This window comes from Nansenia antarctica (assembly GCF_963989245.1).
Source record: "Nansenia antarctica genome assembly, chromosome: 17".
Classification (NCBI taxonomy): Eukaryota; Metazoa; Chordata; class Actinopteri; order Argentiniformes; family Microstomatidae; genus Nansenia; species Nansenia antarctica.
Genome location: NC_137687.1, coordinates 13,627,272 through 13,652,381, shown reverse-complemented (window position 1 = coordinate 13,652,381; position 25,110 = coordinate 13,627,272). Strand labels below are relative to the sequence as shown.

The 25,110-nt window shown below is 44.3% G+C and overlaps 3 protein-coding genes across 5 annotated transcripts in view; 2 read left to right on the top strand and 1 right to left on the bottom strand.

Annotated features, from left to right (window-relative positions):
• Positions 1–214: 214 nt before the first annotated feature.
• Positions 215–8,687, top strand: mastl (microtubule associated serine/threonine kinase-like; the record flags this gene model as incomplete). The annotated part of the gene is given in 13 exon segments (XM_080547305.1): positions 215–418; positions 932–1,069; positions 1,518–1,657; positions 1,768–1,856; positions 1,952–2,055; positions 2,818–2,977; positions 2,980–2,985; positions 3,553–3,719; positions 3,890–5,080; positions 5,610–5,751; positions 7,769–7,882; positions 8,089–8,190; positions 8,530–8,687. Coding segments are annotated over 13 exon segments (2,715 nt in total).
• A 784-nt stretch (positions 8,688–9,471) lies between these two features.
• Positions 9,472–24,170, bottom strand: acbd5a (acyl-CoA binding domain containing 5a). Its single transcript, XM_080547583.1, has 13 exons — positions 24,043–24,170; positions 23,371–23,497; positions 22,644–22,764; positions 20,945–21,017; positions 20,322–20,439; positions 19,603–19,887; positions 18,918–19,148; positions 16,816–16,910; positions 15,978–16,209; positions 14,754–14,953; positions 13,999–14,058; positions 12,947–13,056; positions 9,472–12,096 (listed from the first exon to the last, which is right to left on the bottom strand). The coding sequence occupies exons 2-13, from the start codon at positions 23,465–23,467 to the stop codon at positions 12,084–12,086; spliced, it is 1,635 nt and encodes a 544-aa protein (XP_080403709.1). The 5' UTR covers positions 23,468–23,497; positions 24,043–24,170; the 3' UTR covers positions 9,472–12,083.
• Positions 24,171–24,978: 808 nt separating this feature from the next.
• The window catches only part of abi1a (abl-interactor 1a), a 52,830-nt gene continuing 52,698 nt past the window's right edge, over positions 24,979–25,110 (top strand). For all 3 annotated transcript variants that reach the window (XM_080547650.1, XM_080547649.1, XM_080547648.1), the window contains exon 1: positions 24,979–25,099. In XM_080547650.1, the coding sequence (XP_080403776.1) occupies positions 24,983–25,099 (117 nt within the window). In that variant the 5' untranslated portion in view covers positions 24,979–24,982. The remainder of the gene's footprint in view (positions 25,100–25,110) is intronic.

The following is a 25,110-nucleotide window of genomic DNA, read 5'->3' as shown; positions in this document are numbered from 1 at the left end:
ATATAAGGCTTTCTAGGCTAGCGACGATTATTTTGTTTGGATTTGTTCGACTTTACTCATTTATTTTTCAGTCAGTTTAATTTCCTAACAGGTGAAATGCATTAGATTGCAGAATTTACGTACCTCCGGCCGGTAACATTCAAATGTTCAATTTGATGCTAGCTAGCCAGCCTTGTTCGTATGGGAGTGATTGACCAACTAGCCAGGTGACAAGATGGAGGCGAGTAGCCAGTCTGTCGCCGAGGCTCCAGCAGCTTCTGGGGCAGATGACATTAACGTCCCCAAGCCCTGTCCTTTGGTCCCCAAGCCGGCGTCGATCGAAGACTTCGTGGTGTTGAAGCCCATCAGCCGCGGTGCGTTTGGAAAGGTCTACCTGGCACGGAAGAAATGCAACAATGCGAGGTTATATGCGATCAAGGCAAGTAACAACCCAACGTATCATTCACCACACTCTCGTTTATAAGATTACAATTCCAAGTAATCAGGGTATCCGCGGTGTCTTGAAAAGTATTACAAGTTGATGAATCAATTTTGGGAAAATCAAGACCCTTAATAAGTATTAAAAAGTCTTATCACGATTTTATGAGGTCTTGAATTTTGTTGGTATTTTTCTGAATTAGACTCTGTCCAAAGAGTTTGAGTCCTAAAAACGTTTAGTAAAAGTTCGTGAATTTATTTAGTTTTATTAAAAAACAAAAGATGAACCGGAAATTGTGTTGTATGATAGTGGTCTAGTCTATTGCAAACTAAAGCTGTTAAGTTAAAGGTGTCACTGATGTAAACGGTTACAGCTCCAAGTGGCGGTGAGGTCTGGAAAAATATTGACAAGGTCTTTAAAAAGTCTTAGAAAGGCGTTGAAATTAACCTCACGATTCCTGTATATACCCTAATGGATGGTGAATTTATGGTAACGTCTTTTTAATCCTTTCAGGTGGTGAAGAAAGCAGACATGGTTGACAAAAACATGACCGATCAGATGAAGGCAGAGCGACATGCACTGGCCCTCAGCAAGAGTCCCTTCGTCGTGCACCTGTTTTACTCCCTTCAAACGTCAACCAAAGTGTATCTGGTATGTGGATGATCTCTCACATATGACAGCAGTGCCGATGAGGGATGATGTTTAAGACAGTTGTCCCTCTAAGCTGCGCGCCTGGTCCAGTCCCACAACTCGACCACAGCCAGGCCAAAGCAGGACATATAACATATAACATACTATACATCTCATGAACAACAAGACGTTTGTCTTTTTCATTTTAACTGGGCCAAATCGCTTATATTAAAAGTAAACTAATGAACATTGCTGCTGTAATTTGATTCTTTTAATAAGCCATGTAACTTGCTATGATCCAAGGTTTTGAACAGGTGTGATAGTGGCGTGTGGCCACAGCGTGCACATCTGATGTTGCTCACAGTGGTCCTCAGTGTGCTCAGGGAGCTTGTGTGTATGCCCAGACACATGAACAATTAGAGGGAACATTGGTTGTAGCCAAATGACTCTATCCATATTCTTCACACAGGTGATGGAATACCTTATTGGAGGGGATGTGAAGTCACTTCTTCATATCTATGGCTATTTTGACGAGGACATGTCCATGAAGTACATCTCCGAGGTGGCACTCGCTTTGGACTACCTCCATCGCCATGGAATAATCCACAGGTACTTATTATGACTAAACCAATTCATTAATAACCAATTACAAGTAATGGCGTGTTTAGCATGTTATGTTTTGACCTGATCTGACGTTTGTACCCTGTTTAAACGTTAAGGGACCTGAAACCAGACAACATGCTTGTGTCTGATAAAGGCCACATCAAGCTTACAGATTTTGGACTCTCCAAAGTCAAGCTTGATAGAGGTATGGACTTATTATTGCCAACTACCGTAACTTCAATTTGGGATATAGGGTTTTTCTATCATACATTTTAAATGTTTTTATTTTATATTATTTAGAACTGAACCTTGTGGATATCCTGACAACCCCCTCCTTCGCTAAGCAGCAAGATTTCTCCCGCACCCCTGGTCAGGTCTTGTCTTTGATCAGTTCCCTTGGACTTGTGAGTAAAGCTAGTTATGTAATGTCGGCGTCTTTGTTGATTTCTTTTGTTAAATATATGATAACAAAGTTACATTTTCATAATTTTTTGGTTCAACTGCATCACCTTTATCGATAGATATTGTTTGAAAGAAGATCAAATATTGATATGTCCATATTTCTTTCTTTTTTTTAAAATATATTTCATACGGTATCCTAATTTCTAGATTGGTATTATTCTTGTTTTGTGCTCATTTACATTTTTGGCATTTAGCAGACGCCTTATTCCAAAGAGACTTAATCGATACATTTGACTAAGCAAGTGAATCATCAATTCAGTTGTCGTAGCAGGAAGAGTAATCTAGCTCAGGCCAGGGGCCATTGGCAGTCGTCGTGCTAGAAGAATAAATATTTTGTAGAGACACAGTGCTGGAGGGTAGAAGATGTCTCCGGAGACACAGTGCTGGGGGGTAGTAGATGTCTCAGGAGACACAGTGCTGGGGGGTAGTAGATGTCTCAGGAGACACAGTGCTGGGGGGTAGTAGGTGTCTCAGGAGACACAGTGCTGGGGGGTAGTAGATGTCTCAGGAGACACAGTGCTGGGGGGTAGTAGATGTCTCAGGAGACACAGTGCTGGGGGGTAGTAGATGTCTCAGGAGACGCAGTGCTGGGGGGTAGTAGATGTCTCAGGAGACACAGTGCTGGGGGGTAGTAGATGTCTCAGGAGGAGCACAGCTCATTTGTTGACTCCTGCTTCCATTTTCTTTTATCTTTTTTTACCCAGAACACACCAGCGGTGCAAGGCAAGCGTTGCAGCAGTACCCCGTCGATGTGCAGCCCCATGTCCTGTGGGAAGGTCGAACAGCGACCAGGTCGAACAAACTCTCTCCGTTCACCCTACATGAAGAATAAGCAAGGTCTGTATTCTCCCATTTGCTCCAACCAGTTTTAAGTATGTCTCATGATCCATTCTGCCACCACCGCAAACTAACTTGTGTTTCAGGTTTTCGGTTTCTCCAAAGAGGACTGACTGGTTTATATCTAGGGTCTAACCTGTACCAACGACAGAGTGGTTTTGACACAATTAAAAAAGGAATTGTGTGTAGAGTAGTTCTTATTTGGAAAAGAAGAGAACGCACACCACAGAAAACTTGTGCGAGGTGCTGGCAACGGAACAAAATACCCTTGAAGGAAGTGGAAGCTGCACACTCTAGTTCCAGGTGCAAAAATGTGGTTTTAATATGACTATCATATGAAATATGAGTATTTAACACTTGACAAAGGCTATGGCCGAAACCGTTGCCTTTGTCAAGCCTTAGCCTTTGCCGTAGCCTTGCCATAGCCTCTGTACTAAAGACTAACTTAAATACTAATATTTAAGACTTGACAAAGGCTACGGCCGAAACCGTTGTCATATTAAAACCACATTTTTGCATCTGGAACTAGAGTGTGCAGCTTCTACTTGCTTCTACAGCTTCTAGTTGTTCTATCATTGTACTGTATGTGTGTGTTTCCTCAGGACCCCACAAGAGCATGATCAGCTCGTGCACGTTGTTCAAGAATCTGACTCCCAGGCTGCTCAAGTCCAAGATGAGGTTTGGCTCTGTGAGCGGAAGCCAATCCTGCCCCTTCCCCTCCACCCCCGACTCAGAGGGTGGTGTCAGCCCACTATGGGAGGTCGAGCAGGTCAGAGACTGATGTGAAATATTATTTATTATATTATTTTTCTTTCAATCACTGCATAAACACCACATTTTATATCCAAAAGAAGATGGAGAAGATGGAGATGGAGTCTTCACATATGCCATGAGAAGACATTCACGTTGATTGTGTGTGTTTCGTTTCTCTCTCTATAGAAGGAGATTGAGAACCTCCCATATCAATGTGGACAAACGGTCGCCTCGGCAACCTCGGGAGGGAAGGTGACCTCGGAGATGAGAATGCCTGGCCGGGACTTTGCCCTCACGTCACTGGACAACTTCGACATCGACCGCACTCAGGTCCGCGGAGGACTGCTGAATTCTTTTACCGGAGGACTTTCCAAGAAGGCCAAAGCAGACACTCTGGCCGGAAAGAGGCTCCAGTTTAATGATATGGAGCACTCCTCCGTCCCTCCCGAAAAGCCTGAACTCGTGCAACCGATAGGAAATGTAGCCGAAACTCATTGCGCCTCTGAAGGGAAACCAAAGGAAAGCTCGTCTCTGAAGAGAGGGTACGAGGAGGTCGAAAAAAGTCCTCAGTTGTACGAGACCCACAGCAAGAAGAAAGAGGGCGAGTACAAGAGATGTTACACGATCCCGCAAGAAGACTCGAAGTTTCACACAGGTCTGACGGGGGTGTTCTCCACAGTCCTCCTAGAGGACTTCAAGCCGGGGTCGGAGGGCAGAGGGGCGGCTGAAGGACAGGCGCAGGCCCCAAAGCGTTCCAGTCCCGTCGTCGTGGCCAAAAACCTCCTCTGTGAGTTGGAGGAGCCTTTCGTGGAGGGAACCAAAGCGGTGGCCAACTCCAGCTTCAGATCGTCGTTCAGCGATGACAACGAGCACCACTTAGACCTGAGCAGGAGTCTCGACTCCGAGGGCTCCGTTCACGAGATCTCCATCATCGGCAACAACAGCCCTTCCCGGCTGAGGCCGACCAACCAGAATCCCAAAGAAGGCAACCGCCCGTCGTTATTCGAGGAGGAAGCGGAGGGGAAAGAGTTCCCGCTGCCGCCCGCCCACGCCGTCACGACACCACAACCGGCTAGAGGTCAGCGGTCTCTCCAGAGAGGAGGCGTGTCCAGGCCTTGCTCCCTCGACTGCCGGCCCGAGTCGGCCTGCTGCCTGGCGAAGGCGTCGTCCTTCCTGCGGCCCAGGAACGTGGTGGCCTTCCGGAGCTACTGCAGCTCCATCAACCGCTCCAACGTGTCCTGGAACTCCCGGCTCAGCCTGCAGTCCGAGGCCATGGACATGTCCACCTCCGTCTCCTCCTCCTTCTGCTACAACACGCAGCCTGCCGCCGTCACGCCCGTACAGAAGAGGCCCAGCGCCGCCAGCTCCCCCTTCCAGGTTAGATGACAGAGAGATCGGAGGGTCAGGGGGTTGTAGAGGGGTTTTACCACTAGAACAGCCGTGCCTTTTTCACCTACTATGAGAGCTGCCTCGGGGGTCAAATGACCATAGTCTTTACAATGGGAAGCTGCTACTTACACACAATGACCACTAGTCGACCGCCTTGTAAATCAGCCTGCCTCCTACACAGAAAAACTGTAAAATAGCTTTCTACTAGCTTGTCCTGATGTGATTTTTTAAAATGTAAGGATACTGGGTGGTAGAACGCACATATCTAGGAGAAGTCATGAAAGGACGTTCCTGAAATTTGATCGAGTGCAAAGATATAACATGTTTTTTACTCACAAATGACCCCACCCATGGCTGTTCTAGTGTTAAATAAAAATGTCCATAGAGATTTTCAAGAGTCACTGACGTTAAAGACACGTTATCGTACGAACCCGTAGCACCTTTAGCCTGTACTTCTCATTCACTTGGAACGTAAAGCCTATTTGTCTGTTTTTTTCTCCCCCCTCTCATTTTTCAGACCCCACAGCCGATGGTGACCTCCCACACCCCTTTCAGGACCCCTAAGAGTGTCAGGAGGGGTACGTTACCTGTCGAAGGCGTGCCGATACTGGGGACCCCAGACTACCTGGCTCCAGAGCTGCTGTTGGGGATACCACACGGTGAGAGAGGGCAACACATGGTTGGGGGGATAAGAAGAAGAGCTAACTGTTGAGTGTTGACATTCAGATGTGCTGAGGTTGCAGCCCTAATGTAAACTGGCAGTGCATTCCACAATCTGGGTGCATAAAATGAGAATGCAGCCTCACCAAATCTCTTCTTTTGTACATGTGGTACACAGAGAAAGCCAGCGTCAGAAGACCTGAGAGCTCTATTGGGCTGATATGCTAGCATAGATGATGTCAGATTTGGTTTATGATTAGTCTGAAGGCCACACAGGGTCTAATACAGTAAACCAAATCAACAACAAAAAGTAAATGTGTATGTACATGAATTTGTTATGAATAAATTATTAAGTGCATGGGTCCCCAGGATGTTCCCAATTACCCCCCCCCCTCATCTATTGATGTATTGCTGTCATTTCCCCCACAACTTAACCATCATGCCTGATAATACACTCACCCAACACTTTATTAGGAACACTATGCTAATACTGGGTAGGGCCTCCCTTTGTTCTCAAAACAGCCTCAATTCTTCGTGGCATTGATTCCACAAGATGTTGGAAACATTCCTTTGAGATTCTGGTCCATGATGACATGATTGCACCACGCAATTCGTGCAGATTTCTCAGGTGCACTTTCAAGCTGTGAATCTCCCGTTCTACCACATCCCAAAGGTGTTCTATTAGATTCAGATCCGGTGACTGGGAAGGCCACTGAAGAACACTGAACTCATTGTCATGTTCATGAAACCAGTTTGAGACGACTTTGACATGCTGCATTATCATGCTGGAAGCAGTCATTAGGAGATGGGTACATTGTGGCCATGAAGGGATGCACAGGGTCAGCAACAACATAGGCTGTGGCATTCAAGCCATGATTGATTGGTATTAACGGGCCCAAAGTGTGCCAAGAAAAACGTTCCCTACACCATTACACCACCTCCACCAGCTTGGACTGTGTACAGGTGTTCCTAACAAAGTGTCCGGTGAGTGCACGTTTGGTTGAGCAGTTGAGCCTTCATAACAGGCTTTCTTTTTAACTTTCAGGATGTTCTAGGTGTGGTAAGTTGATTATAACTTTCCTGGTCACAAGGCCAAGGAACATGCATGTGCTTTCAGCTTCAATGCCTTCACTGTTAATCCCAGAGGAAATGGCTGTCTTGATTCTAAATGGTGTGGATGGGTTACTGCTGTTTGTGATTTCCCATGCTAATTGCTTCTGGCCATCTGTATTGGGTTGGTGTGACCTATGTTGGGATGGATTGGGGGAAATTCTACTGGGAAGCCATTTTCAGGACATGGTGTGAGTGATTTTTAACAGACCTTCAAGTTTGCCAAAGGGGACTAACGGTAACGACCACTAGAGAATCTTTTTCTTTTGTTTATGAAAATTAGACATTAACATTGAGAAATGTTTTGTCATGGAGTGTGGTGTTTGGGGCCAGTCGAGGTTAGATCAAATATTTAGGAGGACGATTTTAGATAACTTTAATATATTCTGGTTTAAGATCTAAATGGGAACATTTAGGGCTTATCATATATCATTAAAACGTAACAAGTTAGTCATGTAATGTTAATTTGTCTTTGACCAGGAAATAATCTTATCTATAGATCATTGAACTAACAGTGTCCTGCCCTGATGTGCATAGTCATTCTAATGTTATAATCATCACAGATTTTAAATGAAAACACTATGGTAAGTGTAATCTATCCTATTTGGTTGTCTAACAAAATCCCTGGCTGCTATCACCGCAGTAGAACGTAGAGGAGATGCACAGCCTAACAGGAACAGCAGACTGAGTGAATGACTGAGTGTTCTGAGTGAATGACTGAGTGTTCTGAGTGAATGACTGAGTGTTCTGAGTGAGTGTCTGTTCATCCCTCAGACTTCATGGTGGACTGGTGTGAGACTGACTGAGTGAATGACTGAGTGTTGTGAGTGTTGTTGTGAGTGTTCTGAGTGAATGGCTGAGTGTTGTGAGTGCTGTGAGTGTTCTGAGCCTCTGTTCCTCCCCCAGACTTCATGGTAGACTGGTGGGCCCTGGGCGTGTGTCTGTTTGAGTTCCTGACCGGCGTGCCTCCCTTCAACGACGAGACCCCTCCGCTGGTCTTCCAGAACATTCTCAACAGAGGTGGGTTTGTTGTTGTAATTCATCACATCTGGGATATATAGTGTTGAAAGAATGACCAGTGGGACGATATAGGCCCAGATGTTGTGAGCAGTATGACAATTGGCTGTCGAGAGAGAAAATGTTAAGCTGGTTGGTTACATTTTGGTGGTGTCGTTCCTGACCTGTCAATCCTGTAGGATGTGGAACCAATCTTTACATCTTTTTAGATATCCCCTGGCCTGACGGCGAGGAGGAGCTATCCCACAATGCCAGGAACGCCATAGAGATTCTCCTCACCAAGGACATGACCCAACGGGCTGGCCTCAAAGGTCAGAATCCCCTCTCCCAATGATACAGTTACACTACCCTCCTACTGAACAACATAATCATGTCTTCGTCATCTAGAGCAGTGGTTCTGAAACCTCTCCTCGGGGACCCCCAGCCGCTCCACGTATTTGATCTGTTCCACCACCAGCACGCCTGAATCAGGTGTGAACAGATTCGATATGTGGAACGGCTGGGGGTCCCCGAGGAGAGGTTTGAGAACCACTGATCTAGCGAACAAGAAGTTTCCATTTTCAGTTTTTTACCGGTTTGATGGAAAATGTAACATTTTGTGTTGAAAGAGTTAGAGCTAACCGTATTCATTTCTTTGGGTTGTACCTCAGAGCTGAGGGGCCACGCTCTCTTCGCAGGCGTGGACTGGGACAACCTCCTGCACCAGCCCATGCCCTTCGTCCCACAGCCAGAGGACGAGACGGACACCTCCTACTTTGACGCCAGAAACACGGCCCAGCACCTCGCTCTCTCTGCCTTCAGTCTGTAGAGAGCCACACAGACCATAACACCTCCCTGTTCCCCTCATCTTCAGCTCCTATACTATTATACAATCGCTGCATTTCCCCAACTATTATGCAAACTCATTGATTAGTACTTTAGGCTCAGGTTGTTTAAAAAAGCAAAACAAAAATGTATATAACAAGATATATTTTACGTGTAAATTATTGTGGGATGTTTAAATTGTGTTGATTTTATATGTACCTCTTGTCTTTAACTGTTTTTGACTTTTTATTCACGTAGCACCATCTTTTGCTGCTGTTTTATGCATTTCCTGTTTGTAAGGTGACGATATTTACTGATATTCTATTCTTGGACACTACTGTTTTTGTCAGTGGATTTGTTGTTTGTTCCCTATGAGAAGAACTCAGAAATAAAATGTGTGTTGTTGGAATTCATTATTTTCCTGTTATTTTTACTTAAATTTCAAGAATGAAAGGATGACAAAAAACATTAGGAGGGGAAATCGTAAATGTATGTTTGTCTGTATGTGTGTGTGTGTAGTATATGTAACTCTGGTAAATAATAAAAATAATGGGGTGTTTAGGTGGCGTAGTGGACTAAGCGTTGACCACGTAACCGCAGGGTTCCCAGTTCGATTCCGGTCGAGGATATATCCTTCATGTCATCTCTCTCTCTCACCCCCCCTGTCAAATCTCTACTATCTCTATCACAATAAAAATACAAATAAGAGTGGGACTGCCCCACTCATTCAAAAAAAATAATTACATAACTGACACTCAAAATTATTTATGAAAACTTTATTTGTGGCTTGGATTATCAATCACATGCAGTTACTGTCCACCCACAGGCAGCAGAAGCCATATATTCATCTTAGTAGAAAGGTTTGTTAACAAATCAATGGCTGCGAAGATAATCAGTGCTGTTGCAGATGCAAATCTTATGTTACATATAGTGATTTGATATAGCTTCACAAACTACATTTAATACAGGGTAATGCAATTAAAATATTGCAGTTTTAGTCATTATATTTATATAATCTGTACTGTACAGCTATTATTGTATACAATTTACACAACAAGAACCAAAAAGCTTTAGATCTAATGCTAAAACTAGTTACACTTTCAAAGCCATACATCGCCATCTTCAGTCAGACAAAAGGTGCAGTTCTTTTACAAAAAATGTAATTATTAATTATTAATTGCTACATTAAAACATTGATTTTGAACATTTACTAACAGATATAAACCATAACAGATATGAAACGGATATGAAATGCAGAGTAAACAAGTAAACTTCTAATGGTAACGGTTTGTTACTTATATTTGTTACTAATATTGAGATCTTATAGTTGTTGTTTGGATGGAAAGCACACACTCAACAGAGGACTTGGTTGGCCCAGGTAAGGCATGAGAGAGACAGATGTACTTGTCATCGGTTGTTAAGTCTGACGTTTAGCAATTTCCGGGTCCAAACCAGAAATTCCCCGCACCAGAGTACCAGTGTACTAAAGCGGTAGAATTACTTTTTTAGACTCGGATCTATTCATACAACAAGGGACACAGCACTTTCACGTTTTTTCCCATATTTGTCAGCGTCTTTGAGCCTCGGAAAAGCGCTATACAAATAAAATGAATTATTATTATTACTGAGGCATTTCGAAGAGAGCGCCTCAGCCAACTTTGGACCCGGAAACACGTCAAGACTTAACAACCGAATCTCCACAAGTGTTCTCCTCAGTCTGATTTGTGTACACATTTGGAGCAACAATTCTATAAGTTAAGAGTTTTGCTCAGCAGTGAATTGGACTGCAATGCCACATACACCTAAATATTGGCGAGGCACTTAACCATCTGGAAAATGATCGTTACGGATTAATGGAAATCTGTATATTTACACAAGGTTAATGTATAAAAACGTTAGCGGATAAGAAATAAGTGTATACTTCATATAACCCATTACCACCTTATAGCAAAGCTTTTAGCAGTTACAATTATACCTCACTCATACCACCAACCAGAGACTGGTCAGGAATGCCTTCATGTTCTTTTTCCATGTCGCTAGAAATAATAAATATTAAATTAAAACACATTTTCTGGATTACTATGTACTCCTCTAACAATATATAATTATATAATTTATCTACTTACAGTTCATCACAATACAGTATATTAGCTGCATTGCCTAAGCAACTATTACGAGTATGGGGAACGGTTTCTGTTGCAGTATGTCCACAACAACCATTAACTGGACAAATAAGATCATTCTTATAACACCCATTAGATGTAAAGTATATCTGCGATGAGGGCAAGTATCTATCGTTGAGATAAAATAAAGACATATGCTATTGTAATCAACCAATGAACAATGTCATAACTCAATATATCCGACCGATAACTTCTCTTCTTAAAGATAAAGCCACTATCCTCAGACACATTTACTAATGTAGTACAGTATTATTCATAATATCATCTTGAAGAAGCTTTGCATGATTATAAGCTGCAGTTCAATACATTCACATTTTCTCTTTGATTTCAGATCTAGTGCCAGTTGCTTGGGAGTCTTTCACTCTCTCTGTGCTCTCAGTGCCATCTTCATCACCTATCATCATAGTGACTCTACACTCAGTGCCATCTTCATCATCGTCATAGTGCAAAAGCTAGAGTTACTGAGGTGTGGTGGGTAACGCGTGGTGTCCACCAGATCCAAACGCTTTGCGTTCGGCCGAAAGCCGTTCGCTGTGAACGGAGCGGTCCGCAACTCTGCGTTGGGGGATGTGGCGCTACGCTGCTGTGCATTCTGGGTAACGCACGCCTTTTATTTTCGACTTTTGTGCCTTGATTTACCGTGCAAGGGTTCTGGTTGAACAACAACAGAAGTTCAACCTACAAAAAGATGTTATGAAATTATAGCTTTTCCCATTCCACATTGTGCAGGTGAATATGATTTCTGCCTAGGCAGACTGTCTATCGAATCGATTCTGTCCTGTCTTTTGTCAGTATATGAACGATAATGTGGAGGGAGGAGGGAGGAGGAGGAGGAGGGTCAAACCTGCTGCAAACCATTATGGCACCGTGGTAATAACCTATACACTGAGTACTGAACGTGAGGGGTTAAATCTCTGGCAGAAACAACATCCATACGTTATGCATCTGGTGGACACCAGGCGCTAAGCAGAAGGAAGGCTACAGCTGTTACCCAACCAAAGACATACTGAGACAGAGAGGGAGAGGGGGAGAGAGGGGGAGAGAGGGGGGGAGAGAGGGGGAGAGAGGGGGGGAGAGGGGGAGAGAGGGGGGGAGAGGGGGGGAGAGGGGGAGAGGGGGAGAGAGAGAGAGAGAGAGAGAGAGAGAGAGAGAGAGAGAGAGAGAGAGAGACTCTCCTCGTTGCTCTGTGTCTTGGTCTGCTTGGACTGGTAGACGGCTCAGTTGATGGGTCTGAAAGAGGTGAGAAGACGTCATTTTAAAATGCATTTAACCCTTTCAACATCTATGATTGTTGTGAACTGATTATTCTGATAAAGGCATTATCAGCGCAAAATAAATAGAAAATACTATACAGTGGGGGAAATAAGTATTGAACACATCAACATTTTGTCCAGTAAATGTATTTCCAATGAGCCCATCAATATATTCTAACCCAGCTGACATTAATTAGCACAGATTGGAGGTAGAGTTGCCTCCTAATTAGGTATGGTTTTCAGCTGGTTCCTTGCCTTTCCTTGCTGTGGTGTACTGCTTTTTCTTAGTGTGTTCAATACCTTTTTCCTGTTTCATTCCACTTTATTACACATAACTTTATGTGCATATGGACTTTAATGTTTCGATTTTCTGTTAGGGCTTTCACACCGGCAGTTCCGAACGCCGTTTCGCGTTCGAAAACCTCCGAACGTTGGCGCTGTCTGGCGAACGATACACTGGTATGAACGTGGGCTCGTTCGCCAGACAGCGCCAACGTTCTGAGGTTTCCGAACGCGAACGCGAACCGGCGTTCGGAACTGCCGGTGTGAAAGCCCTATGTCTGGATTGGTTGAGTTAATACCAAAGTCTGGTGCAAATTTCACTTGAATAGGCTCATTGGAAATACATTTACTGGACAAAATGTTGATGTGTTCAATACTTATTCCCCCCACTGTATCTACAAGCAAAATGTAATCCGTAAAGATTGTTATTCAATGTTGAATTTGGTGTTTATAAAGGCTGTATCATTACTCATTCATTTGTCATTCTACCCTCCCGTTGACTTGGTAGGTGTTATTGGAATGTCTTCATGTTGCTATGACATTACCTTCTCCTGCGTTGGAGGTAGAGGCGGATCAGCCACTGCACCACAAACGGCCAGACCACGGCGAATGCTACGGTGGTGGGGGAGACGTCGAAAGGCCACCAGGGAGGTTTCTGTAAATGGAAATGGACTGCACTTAGGCTACGTTCACACTGCAGTGAAATGCGACCCAAATCCGACACGCGACTCAGGTCTGATTTATGCATGACCGTGGGAACAGCGCAAGTCACATGAAATCTGACTTTTTAAAATCCGACCTGGGTCGCGTTCAGAGGTGGTATTACATCGGATACATGTCTGATATTTAGCAACGCGCCCCCGTCTGAACTGTCAAGTCGCTTTTAATGCGACTTTTACGTCACTCTAGCAGGGTTGCCAGATGAGATTGACAATTTACAGCCTAACCAGTCTATAACCGATAAATCCAGTAGCCCATTCGGCGGTAACCCGCCCCATCTGGCAACCCTGCACTCTAGGCGCACTTGCTCATATCTTGCTCATATCTTTGCCGGCTTCCGCTGCACAAAAACTTGAAAATGAAACCAGTTGTAATGTTATCATGTTATCCTATATATGTTATCATGTTATCATATATATTATATATCATAAATCTAGATATACTTGCAGTATACAGAGTAGACCTGTATCCTACAAAGACACGTAGATTTATATTTAGTAATCTACAAATTCATTAGACCCCTATACTTTTTCTATTTATTTATTTTTTGTTTCTTTTTATTTTACTACTCAATCTTTTCAGTTTGTAAAGCATCTTTGAGTGACTAGAAAAGCGCTATATAAGTAATGTATTATTATTATTGTAAACAGTGTGCTGTCCTTCTGCACATGCGAGTCTGTTCAGGGCCGTGGAATGTTCACACAGGAGTCAATGTAGAACTGCCTATCTGCCAACGTTGTGATCATTAGGCAGCGACTCTACCTCCTGAGACACAGCCGCCCCAATTAAAAAAACTAATTATTTTTAATTGATAGAAACTCATGAGACTAGTTCTTTCAAATCTCTCAGTGTGTAGGAGGCTTAAGAGGCACGGTACCTTGCTGCCCTTCTTTGCAGGGGGTGATGGGTAATTGGCTGGTAGAGCCAATGATCTCGCCTAGAGAATTAATCAAATAAGAGGAAAAGTACACCAACGTTATTTAATGAAAGAAATAATCATACAGCAAAGGAAAATAGATTAGTCTCTTCTACAGCATCCCCTATTGGGCCAGTGGTTAGCGACCACAAGTTTGTTAACCTGTCTGTTAACCTGTCTGTTCACCTGTCTGTCTGTTCACCTGTCTGTCTCTTCACCTATCTGTTAACCTGTCTGTCTGTTAACCTGTCTGTTCACCTGTCTGTCTGTTCACCTGTCTGTTCACCTGTCTGTCTGTTCACCTGTCTGTTCACCTGTCTGTCTGTTCACCTGTCTGTTAACCTGTCTGTTCACCTGTCTGTTCACCTGTCTGTTCACCTGTCTGTTAACCTGTCTGTCTGTTCACTTATCTGTTAACCTGTCTGTTACATTCTTACCGTTGCTTAGCACCCGATAAACAACTGTTTATCACCCCTCCAGGGTGTGATGGTACGGTATGCAGACTGACCTGGGAGGCGGTTAGGGCCTCCAGGGTGTGATGGTACGCTATGCAGACTGACCTGGGAGGCGGTTAGGGCCTCCAGGGTGTGATGGTACGCTATGCAGACTGACCTGGGAGGCGGTTAGGGCCTCCAGGGTGTGATGGTACGCTATGCAGACTGACCTGGGAGGCGGTTAGGGCCTCCAGGGTGTGATGGTACGCTATGCAGACTGACCTGGGAGGCGGTTAGGGCCTCCAGGGTGTGCAGTCTCTCCAGGACACTCTGCATGTCCTCCTGCAGCCTGGCCAACGCCACCACGATCTGCTGGTTCAGGTTCCCCGCGGGCCCCCCCGCCCCCCCCCAGCGCTCCCCATCCCCGCTGCCGCCCTGCTGGGGGCCCGGGGCCTCTGGACCCACGCCCATGGACATGGAGCCTGTAGCACAGGAGAGAGACATACAGACACATGAGAGACAGAGAGACATACAGTGCGGGAAATAAGTATTGAAAATAAGTATTGAACACATAAACATTTTGTCCAGTAAATGTATTTCCAATGAGCCTATTCAAGTGAAATTGGCACCAGACTATGGTATTAATCAATATGTGTGGTGGCCTGGGAAAACCCGTCGGATGTCGCTGGCGTTCGTTTGTGGCAAAGAGCAAAAATAGATGGAAATCGCGATTTTGATATTATGTGGTATTCTAGTACTTTGAACTCCATACTACATTATGGTGAATAAACATTTTAAGAAAACAAATGAGAAAGTACTTATTTTTATGTTTTTGTGGTGGGTAGTTTGCTAGCGAAACAACGTCATGTTGAACGTGTCTCATTCTCAGTTAAGCAACGCACGCACACATGAGCGAAAGGAGAGACGATACCGTACTTCCACCTGTGTTATTGCCAGTTTACTGATGCTCACAATAAGCATAAAGTAATAACATCTTAACTAGAAGACACACAAATGGATCTGTCCCTCGCATACCGACGAGGCGAGCAGACTAACACCGCATCACAAGCAGACAAACGAGACCGGCCGATCTGCATAGGCTCCTCCCCCGACCCGGAGGAGAAAGGGGTAGTAATGACCTTTCACTTTTTTTGACATGATACATTAAAATGCTCATAACTTTTTAAAATAAAGGGCTATCTCAGTCATTCAACCAGTTATGAATAGCTGAGAACTTCTAATTTATGGAAATATAAAAAAATGAAAATGTCAAAATGCCACCATGTGAAGGGTTTTCCCAGGCCACCACACATATATTATAACCCAGCTGACATTAATTAGCACAGATTGGAGGTAGAGTTGCCTCCTAATTAGGTATGGTTTTCAGCTGGTTCCTTGACTTTCCTTGCTGTGGTGTACCGTACTGGCTAACACACACGCACGCATGCACGCACGCACGCACACACACACACACACACTCCATGTATAATCCCATCCTGGCCTCACCCGTGTCTCCCCTGACCCCAGAGCTGTCAGGCCTGTCTGTGTTCAGCCTGTGTCTCTGAGACGCCTCCTCCCCCGGCTCTCCATCCTCCCCCCCACACTGCACTCCCTCCGGGGGTCCCTGGCGGTCCTCGGGGGTCCCGTGTGACGCCTCCACCTCCCCCTGGGAGGACAGGGGACTCTGCCTCTCCTCCTCATCCAGGTCCAGTGATTGGTTAGTAAAAACCTCTGAGCCCTGGAACCAACCAATCACACACAAGCACCGAGATTTACACATCTAGCAAGATCAACAGGTAAGGTAAACATGTCAATCTAGTACTATAGCTAATAGTAGAAATGTGGTAATAGTAGGCTAAGTGTAATCATTAGGGATGTAACGATGCATGGCGAGAGAGTTAAATATCGATACAAATATGAGACGATTCAAACCGGTGGAATGAAAAATGAATCACGACACTCCACCTTAGCCGTAAAAACCGACACCGCACGTTCTCATTACCGTAATTCCTAGACTATATGTGCTATCGAAAAAATGCCAACGGTTCCTGAAAGCAGAGAAGCTGCGCTTTCTGCCCATATAGGGCATAGGGAGGGAACCCGTATTATTACGGTAGCTCAAAGCACGAAGCTCCTGGAGAGCATGAGGCGATTTGAAGAGAGAAGCGGCGTTACGAGCCAGCATATTTTAGTGGTGTTTTACGAGCAGCGTTTTTATACTTTTGGGACTTTGTGTACATGTGTGAAATGTCACGTGTGTGAAATGTCACGCTAGGCCTACATCCCAAATCATTATACAATAAAATATCGATGGGTGTGTCGCTTTCCCACATGTGTGACTCACCTCCTCCTGGCCGAACTGGTCGACAGAGTCACAGTACACCTCGCTGTCTGAGTCACTGGCCAGGTGATGGGGCGCGGACGCATCCTCACCTGGACCTATGGAGACGTACAGTCAAGTCAAGTCAGGTTTATTTACATAGCACATTTACAACGACGAAACAGCCGACCAAAGTGCTTAACAGATGAAACACTAGTAAAAGAAAACAACAAATAAAAATACACTAAAACAAAAAACAAGGTACAGAACAGAACAGGTGCAGAAAGAGAAGTGCAGGAAAGTGCAGTTGTCGGGAGGCAGGCTCACCTCAGGGCAAAGGCCAGGGAGAAGAGGTGTGTCTTAGCTAAGGGTTTAAAAGCCTCGACGCTCTGGGTGGATCTGACGTGGAGGGGGGGGCTATTCCAGAGCCTTAGAGAAGGCTCTACCCCCTCTGGTTTTGAGTCTGGTCCTAGGGACCTCTAGCAGAAGCTGGTCAGCTGACCTTAGGGCTCTGGATGGGGTATGGTGACGCAAGAGGTCAGCCAAGTACGGAGGTGCCTGCCCGTTTAGTGATTTAAAAACAATCAGAAGTCATTTAAAATCAATGCGGAAGCGGACGGGGAGACAGCGGAGCGCACCCTACAGACCACCCTGGACACACAGTAGACGTTATGTCTTGAAGGACCAGGTAAGGGGATGGGATGCATTATTCATGTGTTCAAACAAGCCTCCCCTATTACCCAGGTCTCCCTTCTACTGCAACCCTTCACTGAACCACAGAGACATCAGAGCAAAAGAGAAACTGGCCCCAGACCAGTCTAATGGTCTAAGAACATAACGTAATGCCCGCCCGCCAGCGCAGGGATTCTGTGGCCTGTTCCCACGGAAACGCTGAGTCGCCCCGGCTCTGGAGGTGAAGCTGAGGAGCTTAGCAGATCACATGTCCAAGGACACATAAACAAGCTGCCTCTGTGGGAGAGGTGCTAATCTATACAGGCCTCGGTCAGTCAGTAGCCATTTTGAAATGTTTTATAGACATGGTGGATTAGGGACTAGAAGAACAGGTCGTTGCTGTTCTGCTTTCATTAATGTCGATGGTGATTCTAAAATGCATAGCATCCTCAATTCAATACGGTTATGATAAACCAGACACTGTGCTAGCTAACTCTTTACCTCCACATGCACACTTAAATAAATATAGTCATGAAAGACGCAATCGAAGATATGATACTAAAATAACACCGTTCTGTAATAATAATAATAATAATAATAATAATAATAACTTGCAAACGTTGCAGCTCAAAGTGCTTTAATCATTATATCATCTTAATTAAATTATTTTGTAATTTAAAAGCAATATTAAAAGGATGGGTTTTTATAATATTAATTTAATTATTCAGTAATTTAAAGGCAATATTAAAAAGATGGGTTTTTAGTCTTGACTTGAACATATGTGCTGAGGTTGCATCCCTAATGTAAACTGGCAGTGCATTCCACAATTTGGAGAGAATGCAGCCTCACCAAATCTCTTCCTTTGTACATGTGGTACACAGAGAAAACCAGCGTCAGAAGACCTGAGAGCTCGATTGGGCTGATATGCTAGCAGAAGACCTGAGAGCTCTATTGGGCTGATATGCTAGCAGAAGACCTGAGAGCTCTATTGGGCTGATATGCTAGCAGAAGACCTGAGAGCTCTATTGGGCTGATATGCTAGCAAAAGGTCTTTCAAATATTCTGGTGCTAATGCGTTGTGATCTTTACCCACAACATTTTAAAGCCCACTGAGCTACCTCACTCTAATGAAGCCATAATGCCAGAAAGGTCATGGTTGATTGTCAATATTGTCATGGGTTGTTGGAGTTGTTGTTGTTGTTGTTGTTGGTACAACGCACAGTCGAGTCCCGCTAAACCCCTACCATGACAATACTGACGACACATCAAGGCCTTGAGTGCGTTATTGCTTTTATACAACGGTTAACACTAGAACAGCCGTGCCTGTTTTACATTGCAGTGAGTGCATACATTTGTCAGTATATACGATCCCAACGGGAATCGAACCCACAACCTAAGCGTTGTTAGTGCCGTGCTCTACCCACTGACACCACAGAGGAGCACACTACACTCACCTGTGTGGAGGCCGTTGAGGCGGGCCTCGGGGGGCAGGGGGGTGTTGACGAGCCCTTCCTGCGAGTCTTCGCTGTTCAGGACAGACTTGGAGGTGTGGCTCCGCCCCCCGTTGGTCAGGTGGGCCACCCCGTTCCCCACTTTACCGTTGACGAGAGGCGCTTTGGGTCTCTTGGAGGCCGAGCCCTTCTTCTTTGGCGGCGGAGGGGCGGCGGCGGCGGCGGCTTTCTTGTCTGTCGAGCATCGTGACACAATTGTTAGCTAACTAGCTAGCTAGATTTGTTAGAAGCTTGTTTGTTTGTTTGTTTTTGGTAGCTGACTTAGCGTCAGTAAAACAAGTAAAACCCTACTTGCGGACTAAAACATCAGACCCTGTCACATATTTCCTTTGTTGAGGTGTCCTTGGGCAAGACACAGGCCTCTGATGTCTGCCTCCGCTGACCTTACACAGACTAAGTATCCTCTCTCTTGTCTCTCTCTCTCTCTCTCTCTCTCTCTCTCTCTCTCTCTCTCTCTCTCTCTCTCTTTCTCTCGCTCTCTCTGTCGTTAGGGTTAGCAGCTCAAAGTGCTCCAATCATTATATAATCGTAATTTAATTATTTAGTCATTTAAAGGCAATATTAAAAAGATAAGTTTTTAGTCTTGACTTGAACATATTTGCTGAGGTTTAAATCTGATAAATCCTACCTTTTGTCACCTCCTTTATCTTTTTTTCTATAACTTTTTCTTCTTCTTCTTCCTCTTCTTCGTCATCATCTTCTTCTTCTTTTTCTTCCTCCTCCTCCTCCTCTTCCTCCTCCTCCTCCTCCTCTTCTTCCTCCTCCGCTTCCTCTTTCTTCTTCAGTTCCAGGGCTTTCTTCCTCTCGGCCTCGAGTCTGTGCGGCCGCGTTTCCAACGTGCCGTTCATCTCCATGGTCCTAATGATGCTCTTCGTAACACTTTTTGAAGGCGCTGTCATCATGGACCCAAAGCCTGGGGCGCAGAAACACAAACGTATAACTGTCATGCACATAACTGTACGTGGGTCACAGCACAAAAATGTTTAGGGGAAAAAACTATTAAAGTCTAACACAGACTAAGCTTCTTCACAGGTGTGTTAAACAAGATTGCCTGTACTACTGTGACTAGTCCAACTACATACAGAAAGGAGACCTAACAAGGTACTAAACAAAGCATATAGGTATGCTGAACTATGACACCACAGACATATACTGGGGGGCAGGGCATTGTGGGTAAACGCTACTACAAACTTGCCTTCCAGTGACCTAGCGAACCTTTCCAATCGGGCTGAGCACGTGACAGAAGTAAGACATCAACGTCAACATTAAAATGGTAGACGTGTTAACATCTTCAGCTTTACGCCATTTTTTTGCGCAAAAACAACATGGAAAAGATTGTGATGGTACCTGTGGTCAGGTCTGACACCTGGTCGATCCGTCTCTTCTCGTCCACCAGCTCATAGAACGGACCAATCACCTGCAGGAGCTGCTCTACCTCGTCTGTGATGGGCATGCCCTCAAGGATCTGGAGATTCAACACAACACAGAACACATCGGTGCCCAGCCAGTCATTAGGATAACATTTACATTAGATGATCTTGCGCTAATGTCTTTTTAATGACCTGTATTGTATTTGATGACTTATTAATTTCATTAATATTAATGAGTTATTAATCAGTATTACGTTTGCTATGTATGCTTTTTACTGTGTGATGTTATTTAATCTTTTTAGGAAGCCTTTTTATAACTTGGCGAGGGACTATGGTTGAAAATCTGTAAATCTGGTGTTTTTTTTTCATTTTACATGTTCATTAATATGCATTGTCCCTCTACAAATGAAATAAACATAAACATGTCTTTGAAGTAACAATGTAACAACTCTAGTAATACCGTTGTATTAACGTGTCGTTACATAGCAATTCCCGTAATTGATTTGAAATTACTTGAACTTACTTAAACTCAAATGACTAACACTGACATAATAACTCTGAATTTAACTGGCATGCATATTCCCATGATGCATCATTTACCAGCTTCATTTCGTCAACGTAGGCAGTCATTGCGTCCTCCTTGGGCATATCTCCAAGAGAATTCCATGCATCCCTAAAAAGCAGGATCAAGACATAAAGAATTGTGTTTGTTGACTATTTTTGCACTAATAAAGACTGTAAATGACTCTTTAAGGTCATGTTCTCACATGAATGTCCGAATCGAGACCCGGAGCAAGTGGATGAGTTTGCAACATTGGTGCATAAATGATTTCTCTGATTTGCGTTCTCACAGCCCTTCATGTAAACGAAGTAACATACGCAATCGAAGCAACAGACGTCGTAGTTGATTGGTCAGAAAATTTGAAAATTCGTTCTGCTCTTATCCAGATCAACACGCATGCTCTGTTGTTTTCCTATGGACTGCCTCGAGCAGCGTTCTCACCAAAAGCGAAGCGAAGCAAAGTGATGGATGCGTCGTTTGTAACCGGAGCAAAACCACCCTTTTCAAGCGGAGCATCCGTTGGTTGTTTGCTCCGGGAGCGACTTTGAATGCGCGTTCTCACCGCTCCAAACGACGCAGAGCAAACACATTTTATCCTAAACTCTGATTCCAAGTGAAGCAAATGTTCTAGTGAGAACACACCCTTAATGACTCTTTAAGTGCCATCTGCCTCTGAGGCTCTTCTGTAATTATGAACCAACTGATTTCCACTCTTTGTTTCTGATATACAGAATGGGATAAGATTACTAAGGTCCATCTCAAACACTGCAATAGCCACCGTCAACAGCATGTAAAACCACACTACTCTGGTCATCATGACCGTTATCTACAGACTATCCACATGGTCAATGACCCAGGTGGATATAGAGTTAAGCAGTAGAGGCAGGTAGCCTCAGTTATGCTTCAATAGCACACACACACACACACACACACACACACACACACACACACACACACACACACACACACACACACACACACACACACATTTAACAGATAACAAACAGCTTCAGCTCTGTTGCTTAACCCGGGTCCACCGGTGCACATCAGTTTTCAGAGTCTCCCGTAATAGTTTACAAATAGTATATAACAGCCCAGTCCATTCCTCGTAGTGGGTGAGAGGTGACGTGGCTATCATGCTTCACCAGCACAACGGGTCCAGAGTTTACCTGGCACAGTGAGTGTGTGTAAGGACATTACGCAGAACTAGAACTAACAGACTAGAAAGCTAAATCACGACTCTGAAGTGGAGAATAGACATGTTGATGACAGTACAGACTCCCTCTATTCCATCTCCCCTAACCCTGCCACCCCCCCTCCCCCCTTGGACATTGCTGTGTTAATTGTTCCCTGTGCCTGTTTGTTAACTCTGAGTTCTATGTGCTCATAATCTGTTGCTTGTTGTTTCTGTGTCTTCTGTTTTTCCCATACTGTCAGCGTCTCTGAGCCCCGGAAAAGCGCTATACAAATACAATGAATTATTATTCATGGGGGGTAGTGGTGGTCTAGTGGATAGTGAGTTGGACTTGGGATCGGAAGGTTGTGAGTTCAAATCCCGCCTGAAGCCACACCACTACTAGTGTGCCCTTGGGTAAGGCACTTAGCCCTCAGTTACTCCAGGGGGAATGTCCCTGTAATTCGTAATTGTAAGTCGCTTTGGATAAAAGCGTCTGCTAAATGGCAAAATTAAAATAATAATTATTATTATTATTATTATTATTATTATATTTACATTACCATTTAAATTTGCCCACGGGATCCCAGAAGCCAGGTCTGGGTATGTTGCACGGCCCTAACGTGGCTTGCTTGTAGTAACTGTAGAACTTCAGCATCATGTCATTGGAGGGTTGAAAGGAACCTGGAATATAAAACACAAACATTTTTTTTCAATCTAACATCGGCCACTGCAAATAAACCGATTCATTCGTTGTCGGAAAGCCTTTATGGATGTTGTTATATAGTCAAAGCAGGTCATAGTATAATTTATTAATTCAAATGTTAAGATGGTATTTGAGAATAATATATTTGGATAAACTAATTGAATTCATTAAATTGCATTTAATGTGTAGAAACTACAAAAATACTACTCGTAGTTCAAGTAAGAAGCCTTTAGTTACAGAACAACACTGTTTGTACAATGTTGGACCAAATAGGGTATAATTGCACACTATTGTAAGGCCAAGCTGTTCAACATTTCACCTGCAGGTCTTCTGAGAAACTGTTTTGATAGACTTGAAAAAAGCCATGATCGCGAACACTCCCACAAACCACAGACACATTTTCTGCTCGGACCTACAAAGCTTTAGCAGATTAACACTAATCCTAGACTAAAAAGCAGAGATTTTTTCCATTGCAAGTGTGATTTCCTCCTGGACTAGTTTTAGAGCCCTGTCTTTGAAGCCGGCCCATAGATATGTAGGTTAATTGGCTTTATGTAGCTGTCATGTTGCAGACAGGACCTTACCGTCCGGAGGTAAACTCTGGATCACTTTGACAGCAGCATCAAACCTCAGCTCATGCAGAGGTCTGCTGCCTCCCTCCGCACTGACACACTCCATCATGACACAGGATGGTCCCTCAGATCTTTAAACCTACAGACATGTACAGTTACATTAAACATGTGTGACAGAAAACAGATCTTTAAGAGAGAGAGAGAGACAGACAGAGAGAGAGAGAGAGAGAGACAGAGAGAGAGACAGAGAGAGACAGCGAGAGACAGAGAGAGAGAGAGAGAGAGAGAGAGAGAGAGAGAGAGACAGAGAGAGAGAGACACAGAAAGAGAGAGACAGAGAGAGAGAGAGAGACAGAGAGAGAGAGAGACAGAGAGACAGACAGAGAGAGAGAGATAGAGAGAGAGACAGAGAGAGAGAGAGACAGAGAGAGAGAGAGAGACAGAGACATTAAACCTACAGACATGTACAGTTACATTAAACATGTGTGACAGAAAACGAAAACAATAAGGCAGCAAGAATGTGTTGTGACCACACAGATCCTACGGGACAGTGACACAATGGTTAATTAGGTTAAATGGTTATAATAACGTTATTATAGGACCAACAATTACCCAATGAACTACATGTTACAGTAGTATTATCAATATAGCATAATTATATAATAATCTTGAAAGGAAACCCACCCAGGTTGTGTCGTCTCAGATTTTGAAAGCACTCGCACCCCGATGAGCGACACACATTAGTAAAACACAGCCTGACAAATAAACACAAAGCAAACACACACAAAACCAGACAACCAGCCTGAGCTACGCACTCACCATGTATTGATCTTATTACGAGACCTGCGACCTCTCTATTGCTGTTCACCCACTGTCGCCATGCACAATACAGTAAGTGACAGGCCCCGTATGCTGAGGGGAGTTGTAGTTTTCTTCTGCGACGATGGAGATGAGTACGTTCTTTAGCGCCGCACCAATTTCCCTACAAACCCCACAATGCACCGCACACCAAAGGGAGCTTAGTGGAGATGTAGTTCTAAAATAGACTCGGTGAGTGTGCGTTAAACTGATTCCGACCGAAACTGCTTTCTCCGAATGTTACGGCGAAGGAATACTGATATAACCATAACGAGCTGACGTCGGATCGGAAACATTAAGAAATGTTACAAATGTTCACCAATTTCATCACACGTTCATATTGTGTTTCCAATTTTGCAACTAGGAGGACCCGGGAGACGGACGCGTTGTAAAGACTACATCTCCCGGCATGCTCCACACTTGGGTTCTAGCGTTTTGTTGTGTGTTCTTTTCATTGGGGTTGGTTGGTTGGTTGTTGCACCGATGTGAAACCGAGGCCAGGGGGGTATTCCATCAACATTGCTAAAAGAAAATCCAGGTTTAGTCTGACAAATCTCGCGAGAGTTCCTAAAAAAATATCCAGGTATATTCTGATAGGTCTCGCGAGAGTTATCAAAAATAAGCCAGGATTTTCCTTTAGCGACGTTGATGGAATACCCCCCAGGAATCCCACAATACCAGGCGAAAGGGGGGGTTTTCTCTCGAAGCCTGGCTGGTGGTGGCTTCAATCAAAGGGAAAGGCTGAGGCGCGACGGAGAGATGTAAGATGGCAGAGTTGCAAATGTTGTTAGAGGAAGAAATTCCGGCCGGAAAAAGAGCTCTCGTAGAGAGTTACCAGAACCTCACCCGGGTAGCAGACTACTGTGAAAACAATTATGTCCAGGTAAAGTAAAG